The sequence below is a fragment of the Equus przewalskii genome, chromosome 25 (genome assembly GCF_037783145.1).
Source record: "Equus przewalskii isolate Varuska chromosome 25, EquPr2, whole genome shotgun sequence".
NCBI lineage: Eukaryota > Metazoa > Chordata > Mammalia > Perissodactyla > Equidae > Equus > Equus przewalskii.
The window spans coordinates 16,574,497-16,588,188 of NC_091855.1; the positions used below are offsets into that span (position 1 = coordinate 16,574,497).

Consider the following 13,692-nt stretch of genomic DNA (forward strand, 5'->3'; position numbering starts at 1 on the left):
AACTGTTTTGAGATTTTTTTTCCTCTTTTTTCTTTTGCTGAGGAAGATTAGCCCTGAGCTACTATCTGTGCCAGTCTTCCTCCATGTTATATGTGGGTCACCATCACAGCATAGCTGACGAGTCATGTAGGTCTGCGCCTGGGATCTGAACCCACAAACCCAGGCCACTAAAGTGGAGCATGTGGAACTTAACCACTATGCCAAGGGCCTGCCCTGAGATTTTGTTTTTCAGACTTGATCCTTTGTGTATCTCCTTTATTTGCCATCTGAGTTGCTTAGTTATTCTGCAACAAATTTGACAGAAAAGGAAATGTTAAGAAGAGTAAAGTTTTAAAATAGAAATTAGAACTATATTATGTGTTAAAATTAAAACGTCACAATCCACTGTAGGATGCTCTATTTGCACATAAGAATTTGTGTTAATTTTCCACATAAACTAGTTTCTTTTTCAGTATAATCCAAAATCTTATTCAAACCCAGTACCAAAAAACACCTCAGGAAGCATAATATGAACTTTCTGTTGATGTCTTCCCTTTTTTCACTGTGATTAATTTCTTGTATTGATGATATACATTTTTCTGTCTGCAGAAATCGTGAGATCCTGGAAAATGTGTTAGCTGTCATCCTGGCTATTCTTGTGGCTTTTTTGGGATCTGTTCTTCTCATTCAAGGCTTCTTCAGAGATATCTGGGTCTTCCAGTTCTGCCTGGTCATAGCCAGCTGTCAGTACTCGTTACTTAAGGTACCAGCGTCTCTTCTTTTCAGACTTTGGAATAATAGTTCTGTTACAATGCAGAAGATTTTGTATCATTCACTATTTCACTAGGATAATTTTTAGATTTATTTTCCTTGGATGTTTAAGTTAGATTGGATAGGGAACAAAAGGGACATATAAACATTAAAAAATAATGCTATGTAAATGAAGTTTCCTAAAAACTGTATTTTTGTGTTAAAAGAAAATATTTGGGCATTTGTTAAAAATAAGAATTTGCATTCTTTTTTTTAAAGATAGGCACCTCAGCTAACAACGGTTGCCAATCTTCCTTTTTATTTTCTCTTTCTGCTTTTTCTCCTCAAATCCCCCCAGTATATAGTTGTATATTTTAGTTATGGGTCCTTCTAGTTGTAGTACGTGGGACGCCGCCTCATCGTGGCCTGATGAGCGAGTGGTGCCATGTCCGCACCCAGGATCTGAATCAGAGAAACCCTGGGCCGCCGTAGCGGAGCGCGCAAACCTAACCACTCGGCCACAGGGCTGGCCCCAAGAATTTGCATTCTTGAAATTCATTTCTTTTTAATTTATCAACATTAACTCTCCAACTCCCATATTTTAGGCCTTCTGTTCTGTAGGTGCAATTTATTAAAATCCATCATTGGTGGACCTAGTCAAAACTAGAATATATGTTCTTTAGGGGCACCAAAAGCAGAAGGTTGGTGTCCTTTTGCTGTTGTTCAGTAGTGGCTCTAAAATGCCAAATGTTATCAATTTTAAGCTTTCCAAAAATGGGAGAATGAAATACCAGATTTTTCACCTTCCATGCAAAATCATGTGGACTGTTAATGTGGACTGTTTTCTTTCCTTTCTTTCTTAAGTAAATACCCTTGTGTGTATTGGTTATTTGCCTGATAGATGGTGACATGCAGAACCCTGCCCCATCGTGAAAAGTATTGAGTTCTCTTTATACCATCAGCTTTCCTTTCCTTTTTCCTCTCCCCATTTATAGATAGACATCTGGAATAAACCACCTATGTCAGCTGCTTGTTTCTTCAGGGCCCATCCATACTCATTTCCTCAATGCAGTACTGAAATTACAGTCTTTGTGGTGCTAATAATCTCTAATTGCCAAATCTGTGTCCTTTTCTTAGTCTTCATTCTCTGCCAGTGCTGCATCATATAATACCTCTGAATGCTACCTTCCATTTCTATATTCTCCTCATTGATGTTCTGTGACTATACTACCCTGACAATTATCCTACTTTTCAGATATCTTTGTTTTCCCTTTTGGATGCCTCTTTGTTCTTTTGACCACTTCTTAATTTGAGAATTCTCTAGAGTTTTATTTGGCCCTCTTCTCAGTTTGCAGTTCCTTGCCAGTGAAGTCATCCTCTTTTATTGTTTTATTTGTTGCCTCTATGTATGAATTATGTCCAGATTTATATCTCAAAGTCTTCACCGTTCTCACAAGCTTTAGTCCTATATATCTAACAGGCAGTTGGCACATTTTAAAAATAGCACATCATGGGCCGGCCCGTGGCTAAGTGGTTAAGTTCGCACACTCCGCTTCAGTGACCTGGAGTTTCGCCAGTTCGGATCCTGGGCGCGGACATGGCACTCCTCAACAAGCCATGCTGAGGCGACGTCCCACATAGCACAACCAGAGGCACTCACAACTAGAATATACGACTATGTACTGGGGGGCTTTGGGGAGAATTAAAAAAAAAGAAAGACTGGCCACAGATGTTAGCTCAGGTGCCAGTCTTTTAAAAAAAAATAGCACATGATCATCTTCTGATAAATATTTTCCTTTCTCAGTTCCTTTGCTTTTGACAGTAGTATACCAAGTCAAAATCTTAGAGCCTCTGCTCCATCCTTCTTGATCCCTAATAACAAATAACCAAGTACGTTTGATTAAATTTGTGATCCTCTGTTAAAATTTCTGGTCTTTGTTCTTGGTTTCCATTTCAACCCATCCCTTTATTGCCTTAAACCATTTAAATTCATTCCTTGGCTCCAGTGTCCCTTGTAGTTTTGTAGTCCCTCCAGTGTCCAGTAGTTTTGTCCACTGCTTTCAAGTTAGTATGGTTAGAAAAGGTAAAAGATGCCTGAGATTTTTGAAATTAGTTGACTAGAAGACTAATATCATAAACAGAAATAAGAAAGGCTGGAACAGAAGCTTTTAAAGACTATATGTTGGAACTGAAAGTTTAACGATCACCTGGTCTCATATCCAGCCAAGGGCCACATGCCAAACTCTGACCTTGGTCCCGTCTAGAACTAGGGTGATGGTAGCCCATCCTAGTTAAATTATTTGGTATGCGTTGGAAATGAACTTGGGAGAAGAGTCATGATTCAGGAAGTGGCTGCACCTTTTGAACATTTTTGTGGAAAGTTGATAAAGTCTTTTACAAGGATATAGCTTATCTTATTTGATGTGAAAATGCAGATAATATATTTAATACAAATACCACTGAATTGTTTAGTAAGTTTGGAATTTGTGGGCAGAGCTACAGTTCTTCTTATAAGCTAACCCATATTTTGTGCCTTTCCTGAATGGAGTGATGTGGCATAAGAAAGCATTCTACCTTAACTATGCTTATGTGTAGTCATGAGCCAAGCAGTAAGATGGATCTGTCTGCCATATGCCATTTCAGAAACATTAAGCTAGATGCAAATGACTAATTGACCATAATAAGTTGAAGAGTCAAGAAAGATTTGAGATGTTTTTAATATCACAGTGATACCAGTATCTGGAGCTGATGTTTCATCTCCTGTTGAGTTTCAACAGAACTAATGTAGGTCATTTCTTATCTGTGGGGTATTCACTTGAAATTACTTCAGACATTTTGAAACTTGCTTGTAAAATTACCAGGACTTCAGTAGTGTAATCTATCTTTCTGTTTCACTTTTAGAGTGTTCAACCAGATTCTTCTTCTCCCAGACATGTAAGTCACTCTAATATACCTGTAACTGGTAGTTCCTTAACATTTATCAGAGCCTTTTTTTTTAGCCGTATGTCACATTGAATTAAGATTTATGTTATTATTTTCTCATCTGAGTTTTGACACACTACTAGAGAAATATAGGTGATTTATTAGCATGAAGTAAAATGACATTGTAATTGTAGACTCTAAATCTTGGTTGAAATTGGGCATAATTCATTTTTTGACAACCTCTTTCAGGAGGAGGTTATCAATTAGGGAGACATGGTTCATATAAACTCATGGTTATTTGATAACTTGCATTTAATAAACTTTGAACAATAAATCATGAATAAGTATTGAGAAATAGAATTTTGAAGTAGGAAAAACTTTACATTTTTTTGCTTAGGTAATCATTAAGAGCAAGAATAAAGAAGTAATACATTGATCTCGTGTTTAGACCTGTGGACACTAAGGAGATTAAAAACCTTGTTAATCATTTTGTGACTTTAGACAAAAGCATTAGCTGCCTAACACTCTTTGTTGTGAAGTCTGGTTTTAGACCTTACTCTAGAGTGTTTATTTAATAGAAAGACCAAAGGGCTTCTCTTTAAAGCAGTTAAAAAACAGATTCCAAGAACAGTTTATGCTGGTACCTTCTTTCTTGAATAGAATTATTATTTTTACCCATACACTGGAATACTTAATGAGAGTAGATGAGCAAAACAAAACAAGGAAGCAAATGATTTTATTTCAACAGTATTTTATTTATTATTTTGTAAGAATGTTTTTCAAGTGTAATAATACATGGAAGTATTGTTTCTAACTTTTTATTTTGTCGCAATTTCAGACTTAGGAAAAAGTTGCAAGGATTGTACAAAGACTTCCTGATGCCATTCACCTGGGATCCCTGTGTTAGCATTTTACTCTGTTTGCTTGTTCCCTCTCTGGTTCTTCTCACCAACACACACGTACACACTTTTCTAAACTGTTTGAGACTGAATTGTACACGTGTTCCTCCTTTACCTCTAAATACCTCCGTGTATGTTTCCTAGAAACAAAGGCATTCCTTTATGTTAATTCCATGTAACTCTCACAATCAGGGCGTTAACACTGATTCTATAGTATTTTCTAATCTACAGATCTTACTCAGGTGTTTCCTAGCATCTCAGTTGGCAATGGAAAATCCCTGATAACGCATTCGTTCTTTTTAGCCTCTAACCTGGAGCAGTTCTTTAGAATTTGTTTTTCACAATATTGACATTTTTGATGGGTACAGGCCAGTTATTTTGTGGCCCATCCCTCAATTTGAGTTTGTCTGATGGTTCTTCTCAATTAGATACAGGACATGCTTTTTTGGTAGGAATATTACAAAAGTGATGTGTTCTCAGTTCATCCTATCAGAAAGCACACTGTGTTGATTTATCCTTCTACTGCTGATGTGAACTTGGCACTTTTAGCTAAGGGTAGTGTGGGCAGGGCTTTTCAGACTTTGCAATAGTAACATTTTGAGCTGAATAATTCTTTGTTAAGAGTTTGTGAGGGGAGTGCTGTCCTGTGCATTGTAGGACGTGTAGTATTACCTCTGACCTCTACCTACTACGTGCCAATACTAGCACGCTCACCCCAATTGTGACAACCAAAATTTCTCTCAACGTTGCCAAATTTTGCTCTGGGGGAAAAATCACCTCCTACTCTCTTTAGAACTACTCCTGTAATGTAATGTCACTATTTTTCTCTTGTAGTTAATAAATATCTCATAGGGAGATACTTTGAGATTGTATATGTATGTCGCATTGCCCGGCAAACTTCTACTCACTTGTTTTTAATGTCTATTTGATGTTTCTTGCCTGAATCACTTATCATTTGATGGTTGCAAAATAGTGATTTTCTAATTCCATCATTCCTTCTACATTTATTGGTTGACTTTTTACTGTAAGGAAGAACCTTCCTTTCTGTCTTCTTTGTATTGGTGTGGAGTGACAGATTCTTATTTTATTCAATGGACTATGCTGTTACTATCATTATTTATTTTGATGCTCAAGATGTCCCTGATTTGGGCTTTGGGATTCCATCAAGCTGCCCTCTGTGTCCTTTTGACATATCCTTATCATTCTTTAAGTACTTCTTTCTTCTTGGGCACAACCAAATGTTCCAGGCTCATCTTGTACTCTCCCAACCCCTGCCCCAACCCAGCCATTGCTGTATGGAACCCTGGTTCTTTTTAGTCACTCGTGCTATTTATGAACTAAGATCTGGATGCTAGTAATCTATATTACTAGAATGTCATTACTTCTAGGTCCTCTCAGTGGATAAAGCTAGGAAATATATGTATGTATATGTACACACATACACATCTACACACATAGCTATTCTTATATCTATTTATATTCATATTAAAAACAGTGAGTTCATACTGATAACTCTAATTTCAATCCAGTATCATAGAGTTCATTCTATTTGTCTTCCTTTCCATGTTTATAATTCTCTTCTGCCACAGTCAGAAACGTGGCTTCCATTTGGAAACATTTTGAATCCTTAGAATATAGGCCACCAAAAATCTCAATAGCTAATTGTGACTCTTAAAATTAACTAAACTGACTTCTTTTTTAATATCATTTTCAGGGTCATAATCGTATCATTGCCTACAGTAGACCAGTTTATTTCTGTTTATGTTGTGGTCTTATTTGGCTCTTGGATTATGGTAGCAGAAACCTTACTACAAACAAGTTCAAATTATATGGAATAACTTTCACCAATCCACTGGTGCTTATATCAGCCAGGGATTTAGTTATAGGTGAGTCATCTTTAAAATATCTCAGATCCTAACCTTTATTTGTATACACTTAGTGAATAAATAGATCAATTATGTAGGTAAAAATAGTTTTAGTAGGCTTATTTTGCTGTTTATTGTCCTCTCAGTGAGAAACAAAACTATAGGGCTATTATGAATGAAAAAAGTTAATGATGAACAAATATAGTAACTCTTCTGCATTTGAAGCAGACACAGTGGAAGATTTCCTTTGGATTCTTTATCTCAGGTTCCTTATGTGAGAATGGTTGAAATAATTTTAAAAGCTGTTCTTTATAGTTGAAAAGATTATTTAATACCCAAGCAATTATGTAGACAGAAAAAATTTAAAATGATATCTTTTAAAAAATTTAGTAGTTATATATTAATTTTGGATTTCTTTTTATTATTTATTTTATCATAAATGAACAAAAGGATGCATTTGGAATACTATCTTTAATATGCTTCTCTTTCTTTCTATAGTGTTTACACTCTGTTTCCCAATAGTATTTTTCATTGGTCTCCTGCCTCAGGTGAATACATTTGTAATGTACCTTTGTGAACAATTGGATATTCATATCTTTGGTGGTAATGGTAGGTATTTCCTTATAAAGATTACAGATTACAGTATTATGTTTACAGATAATTAAGTAATAAACTGAATATTAAAATGCTTTTCCGGTTTTCATTTTAGAATTGAAATTAGAAAGAAAAAGATATTTAATAATTAAAGACAGAGTGGGAATTAATACATAGATAGGAAAAAGTAGTCAAGCCTGCTACTTTAGTGAAAGATCCAGAAATAATGGAGTTGATTTGTAAGAAGTGATAAAATACTATTGTCTAAAACTAAAAATTATAGTGAGTTTACATGGAACCTGTATAGACTTACAAAATATTATAGAAGATCATCTATCCCAAATAGATTGAGCTCTGATAAATAGTATTACATGTGGATTTTGAACTGGCATATGTATTTGGACTATATGTTTGATTTCAGAGCTTTATTTTTTCTTTAGGGTGGGAACACCAAAATGAGAATGCTTTGAGTAAAAGCATTTTACTAAATAAGATTTTTAAAAGTATCTCTGTTTTTAGAGTAGAATATGTGGATATGAATTGATGTACTTAGAAATTTATTCCCCTATTATATGTATATTTTATTTTCAAAATAAATAAGACTATACCAGTATTACTCTGGAATAGATAATGGTTTGCAGAACTTGAAAATAACCCTGTGGGCAGCCACTGTGGTTAAAATATACCCTTATTTAGTTTAACCATTTAAAATTTTAATGAAAGATGAGTGTACAACTAGAGAAAAAATATGAAAGAGAAAGAAATTACTGTAACTTTACAGTCTGTTTTCTCTTCATACTTCACATTTGCAGTTTAAATCTTCCAGGTATGTGCATTGAAATAATCTTTGGTGATAAAATGTTGGTATTATGGGTTATTTTTTTTTTTTTTTTTAAAGATTGGCACCTGAGCTAACATCCGTGGCCAATCTTTTTTTTTTCCCTTCTTCTTCTCTCCAAAGCCCCCACAGTACATAGTTATATATTCCAGTTGTAGGTCCCTCCGGTTGGGCAATGTGGGATGCCGTCCAGCATGGCCTGATGAGCGGTGCCCTGTCCGCACCCACAATCCGAACCGGCAAAATCCTGGGCTGCCAAAGCAGAGCGCGCGAACTTAACCACTTAGCCACGGGCTAGTCCCTGGCTTAAATTTTAAATAGAAACTAAGCTTTTTCTGTGTTGCTGTGTATCTAGAGCATTTTTAATGTTTTGAAAATTTTTTGAAAGCTTGTGATTTAAAACTGGGTTGGTCTGTGACATAGCTTAATGTGAATAGAAGACAGTTTCAGTATTTAGGGACTATTATAGGTGCTATATTAATTAATCTACATACTATGGAGAGGGTTTAGTGTAGGTGATTTATAATAGCGAGCTTTGTCATAGTATGATTTACAAACTTGTGCAAGGTGTTAATTTTTTGTTTTTTGGGGTTTTTTTGTTTTCCTTTTTATTGAGTTCATAATAGTTTACATTGATGTGAAATTTCAGTTATACATTATTTCTTGTCTGTCACCACATAAGTGCCCCCCTTAACGCCCTGTGCTCATTCCCAATACCCCTTCCCGTGGTAACCACTGAACTGTTTTCTTTGTCCATGTGTTTTTGTTTATATTCCACATATGAGTGAAATCATCTGGTGTTTGTCTTTCTCAGTCTGGCTTATTTCACTTAGCAAATTCCGTCCAGGTCCTTCTATGTTATTGCAAATGGGATGAGTTTGTCTTTTTTTGTAGCTGAGTAGTATTCCATTGTGTATATATATATATACACCACATCTTCTTCATCCAATCATCAGTCATTGGGGACTTGGATGGTTTCAATGTCTTGGCTATTGTGAATAGTGCTGCAATGAACGTAGGGGTGCGTATGCTACTTTGGATTGTTGATTTCAAATTGTTTGGGTAGATACCCAGTAGTGGCATAGCTGGGTCGTATGGTAGTTCTATCTTTAGTTTTTTGAGGAACCTCCATACTGTTTTCCATAGTGGCTGCACCAGTTTGCATTCCCACCAGCAGTGTGTGAGGGTTCCCTTTTCTCCAGAGCCTCTCCAACATTTGTTGTTTTTAGTCTTAGAGATTATAGCCATTTTAACAGGTGTAAGGTGGTATCGTAGTGTAGTTTTGATTTGCATTTCCCTGATGACTAGTGATGTTGAACATCTTTTCATGTGCTTATTGGCCATCTGTATATCTTCTTTGGAAAAATGTCTGTTCCTATCCTCTGCCCATTTTTTGATTGGGCTGTTTGTTTCTTTATTGTTCAGTTGCGTGAGTTCTTTATATATTATGGAGATTAACCCCTGGTGAGGTATATGATTTGCAAATATTTTCTCCCAATTGATGAGTCGTCTCTTTGTTTTGATTCTGGTTTGTTTTGCCTTGCAAAAGTTCTTTAGTCTGATGAACTCCCATTTGTTTGTTTCCCTTTTCTGAGAAGACATGGTGTTCGAAAAGATCCTTTTTAGTTCGATGTCAGAGAGTGTACTACCTATATTATCTTCCAGGAGTTTTATAGTTTTAGGACTTATCTTCAAGTCTTTGATCCATTTTAAGTTTATTTTTGTGTATGGCGTGAGATAATGGTCTACCTTCATTCTTTTGCATGTGGCTGTCCAGTTTTCTCAACACTGTTGAAGAGACTTTGTTTTTCTCCATTGTATGGTCTTGGCACCTTGTCGAAGATCAGCTGTCTGTATATGTGTGGTTTTATTTCTGGACTTTCAGTTCTGTTCCTTTGATCTGTGTGCTTGTTTTTGTACCACTACCATGCTGTTTTGATCACTATGGCTTTGTAGTACATTTTTAAGTAAGGGATTGTGATACCTCCAGCTTTGTTCTTTTTCTCAGGATTGCCTTACCAATTCGGGGTCTTTGGTTGCCCCATATGAATATTAGGATTCTTTGTTCTATTTCTGTGAAGAACGTCATTGGGATTCTGATTGGGATTGCATTGAATCTGTAGATTGCTTTGGGTAGTATGGACATTTTAACTACGTTTATTCTTCCAATCCATGTGCATGGAATCTCTTTCCATCTCTTTATGTCATTATCAATTTCTTTTGGTAGTGTCTTATACTTTTCATTGTATAAGTCCTTCACCTCCTTGGTTAAATTTATTCCTAGGTACTTTATTTTTTTAGTTGCAATTGCAAATGAAATTGTATTCTTGAGTTCTCTTTCTGTAAGTTCGTTATTGGAGTATAGAAGTGCAACTGATTTTTGTAAGTTGATTTTGTACCTTGCAACTCTACTGTTGTTGATTATTCGTATTAGTTTTCTGATGGATTCTTTGGCGTTTTCTATATATAAGATCATGTCGTCTGCAAACAGCGAGAGTTTCACTTCTTCACTCCCTATTTGGATTCCTTTTATTCCTTTCTCTTGCCTAATTGCTCTGGCCAAAACCTCCAGTACTGTGTTGAATAAGAGTGGTGATAGTGGGCATCCTTGTCTTGTTCCTGTTCTCACAGGGAGGGCGTTCAGTTTTTGCCCATTGAGTCTGATGTTGGCTGTGGGTTTGTCTTATATGGCCTTTATTATGTTGAGGTAATTTCCTTCTATCCCCATTTTGTTAAGAGTTTTTATCATAAATGGCTGTTGGATCTTGTCAAATGCTTTCTCTGTATCTCTTGAGATGATCTTGTGGTTTTTATTCCTCAATTTGTTGATGTGGTGTATCACATTGATTGATTTGCGGATGTTGAACCATCCCTGTGTCCCTGGTATAAATCCCACTTGATCATGATGTATGATCCTTTTGATGTATTGCTGAATTCGGGTTGCCAAAATTTTGTTGAGGATTTTTGCATCTATATTCATCAGCAATATTGGCCTGTAGTTTTCCTTTTTTCTGCTGTCCTTGTCAGGCTTTGGTATCAGAGTGATGTTGGCCTTGTAGAGTGTGTTAGGAAGTGTTCCATCTTCCATAATTTTTGGAATAGCTTGAGAAGGATAGGTATTAAATCCTCTCTGAAAGTCTGGTAGAATTCCCCAGAGAAGCTACCTGGTCCTGGGCTTTTATTCTTTGGGATGCTTTTGATTACTGTTTCAGTCTCTCCTTATGATTTGTCTATTCAGATTGTCACTTTCTTCTTGATTCAGCTTTGGGAGGTTATAAGAGTCTAAGAATTTATCCCTTTCCTCTAGATTATCTGTTTTGTTGGCATATAGTTTTTCGTAGTATTCTCCTATAACCTGATATATTTCTGTGGTGTCTGTTGTTATTTCTCCTCTTTCATTTCTGATTTTGTTTGTGTAAGCTTTCTCTCTTTTTTTCTTTTTAAATCTGGCTAGGGGTTTGTCAGTTTTGTTTATCTTCTCAAAGAACTAGCTCTTTGTTTCATTGATCCTTTCTACTGCCTTTTTTGTTTGAATTGCATTTATTTCTACTCGGATTTTTATTATTTTTCTCCTTCTGCTGATGTCGGGCTTTGTTTGTTCTTCTTTTTCTAATTCAGTTAGGTGTAATTTGAAATTGCTTATTTGGGATTTTTCTTCTTTGTTAAGGTGTGTCTGTATTGCAATGAATTTCCCTCTTAATATGGGTTTTGCTGCATCCAGTATGAGTTGGTCTGGTATGTTATCATTTTTATTTGTCTCCAGATGTTTTTTTATTTCTCCTTTAATTTCTTCAATGATCCATTGCTTGTTCAATAGTATGTTGTTTAATCTCCACATCTTTGTCCCTTTCTCAGCTTTTTTCTTATAATTAATTTCTAGCTTTATAGCATTACTATGGGAGAGGATGCTTGTTATTATTTCAATTTTCTTCAATTTATTGAGGCTTGCTTTGTTTCCCAACATATGATCTATCCTTGAGAATGTTCTGTGCACACTTGAGAAAAATGTGTATTCTGTTATTTTTGGATGGAGTGTTCTATGTATGTCTGTTAAGTCCAACTTGTTTAGCTATTCATTTAATTCCACTGTTTCCTTGTTGATTTTCTCTCTGGATGATCTCTCCATGATGTGAGTGAAGTGTCAAGGTCTCCTACTATTATTGTGTTATTATTAATATCTTCTTTTAGGTTTGTTAATAGTTGCTTTATGGACTTTGGTGCTCCTGTGTTGGGTGCATAGATATTTATAAGCATTATTTCTTCTTGATGTAGTGTCCCTTTGATTATTATATACTGCCCCTCTTTGTCTGTCTTTACCTGCCTTATCTTGAAATCTGCTTTGTCTCATATAAGTATTGCGACACCTCCTTCCTTTCGTTTGCCATTAGCTTGGCGTATCGTCTTCTACCCCTTCACTCTGAGCCTGTGTTTGTCACTGGAGTTGAGATGTGCTTCCTGGAGGCAGCATAATGTTGGGTCTTGTTCTTCAATCCATCTTGCCACTCTGTGTCTCTTTCTTGGAGAATTCAATCCGTTTACGTTTAGGGTGATTAGGGATGTATGAGGGCTTAATGCTGTCATTTTATCACTTGTTTTCCAATTTTCCTGCATTTCACTTGTTTCTCATCTGGTGTGTTTTGGTCTACCCATTGAATTATGTAGTTTTTTATGATGTGTTTCTTATTTTCTCCTTATTTATTCTTTGTGTCTCTGTTCTGCCTTCTTGTTTAGTGGTTACCCTGAGGTTTGTATTCAGAATCTCATGTATAAAATAGTCCATTTTCTGATGGCCTCTTATTTCCTTAGTCTATACTGATTCATTCCCTTTCCTCCTCCCCTCCTAAGTTGTTTTTCCTCATATCTTACTCCATCTTGTGTTGTGAGTTTGTGGTTAAAATGACAGGATTGTCTTTGTTTTTGGTGTTTTCCTTCCCGTTAGCCTAATGCTTTAGTTGAATGTTTGCTATCCTATTCTTATTTTGTCTACCTATTTATCTCCTTACTCTGTGTTTTGGGATCCCTTTCTCCCTTTTTTTTTTTCAGGTATGAGGGCCTTCTTGAGGATTTCTTGTAGGGAGGGTCTCATGGCTATGTAGTCCCTTAGCTTTTGTTAACTTCAGGGAAAGGTTTAATTTCTCCCTCATATCTGAAGGATGTTTTTGCTGGATAGAGTATTATTGGCTGAAGATTTTTGTCTTTTGAAGATTTGAATATGTCATTCCCTTCTCTTTTAGCCTGTAAGGTTTCTGCAGAGAAATCCGCTGAAAGTCTGATAGGGGTTCCTTTGTAGGTTATTTTCTGCTGCCCTGCTGGCCTGAGTATTCTTTCTTTGTCATTCATTTTTGCCAGTTCTACTACTATATGACCTCCAGTAGGTCTTTTTACATTGACATATCTAGGAGACCTGGAAGCATCGTCCACAAAGATTTCCCTCTCTTTCCTTAGGTTAGGGAAGTTCTCTGCCATTATTTCTTTGAACACACTTTCTGCTCCATTTTCCTTCTCTTCTCCTTCTTGAATACCTGTAATTCTTATGTTGCATTTCCTCATTGAGTCAGATAATTCTCAGAGACTTTGTTCATTTCTTCTTAGTCTGAGTTCTCTCTGGTCCTCTGTCTGGAACATTTCAATGTGTCTGTGTTTGCTTATGCTGATTCGCTCCTCTGTGATGTCCACTCGAGCGTTCAGGGAATCTGTATTTTGTTTTATCTCTTCCATTGTGTCTTTCATCTCTAATATTTCTGATTGATTCTTCTTTATAGTTTCAATCTCTTTTTTGAAGTAGCTCCTGAACTCGTTGAATTGTTCCTCTACATTCTCTTTTACCTCATTGAGTTTTTTGATG

The 13,692-nt window shown here is 36.0% G+C and overlaps 1 protein-coding gene across 12 annotated transcripts in view; it reads left to right on the top strand.

Annotated features, from left to right (window-relative positions):
* The window catches only part of PCNX1 (pecanex 1), a 170,320-nt gene that overhangs the window by 97,341 nt on the left and 59,287 nt on the right, over positions 1 to 13,692 (top strand). For all 12 annotated transcript variants that reach the window (XM_070593487.1, XM_070593491.1, XM_070593489.1 and 9 more), the window contains 4 exons: positions 589 to 742; positions 3,631 to 3,663; positions 6,265 to 6,436; positions 6,914 to 7,024. In XM_070593487.1, coding sequence (XP_070449588.1) covers positions 589 to 742; positions 3,631 to 3,663; positions 6,265 to 6,436; positions 6,914 to 7,024 — 470 coding nt within the window. The remainder of the gene's footprint in view (positions 1 to 588; positions 743 to 3,630; positions 3,664 to 6,264; positions 6,437 to 6,913; positions 7,025 to 13,692) is intronic.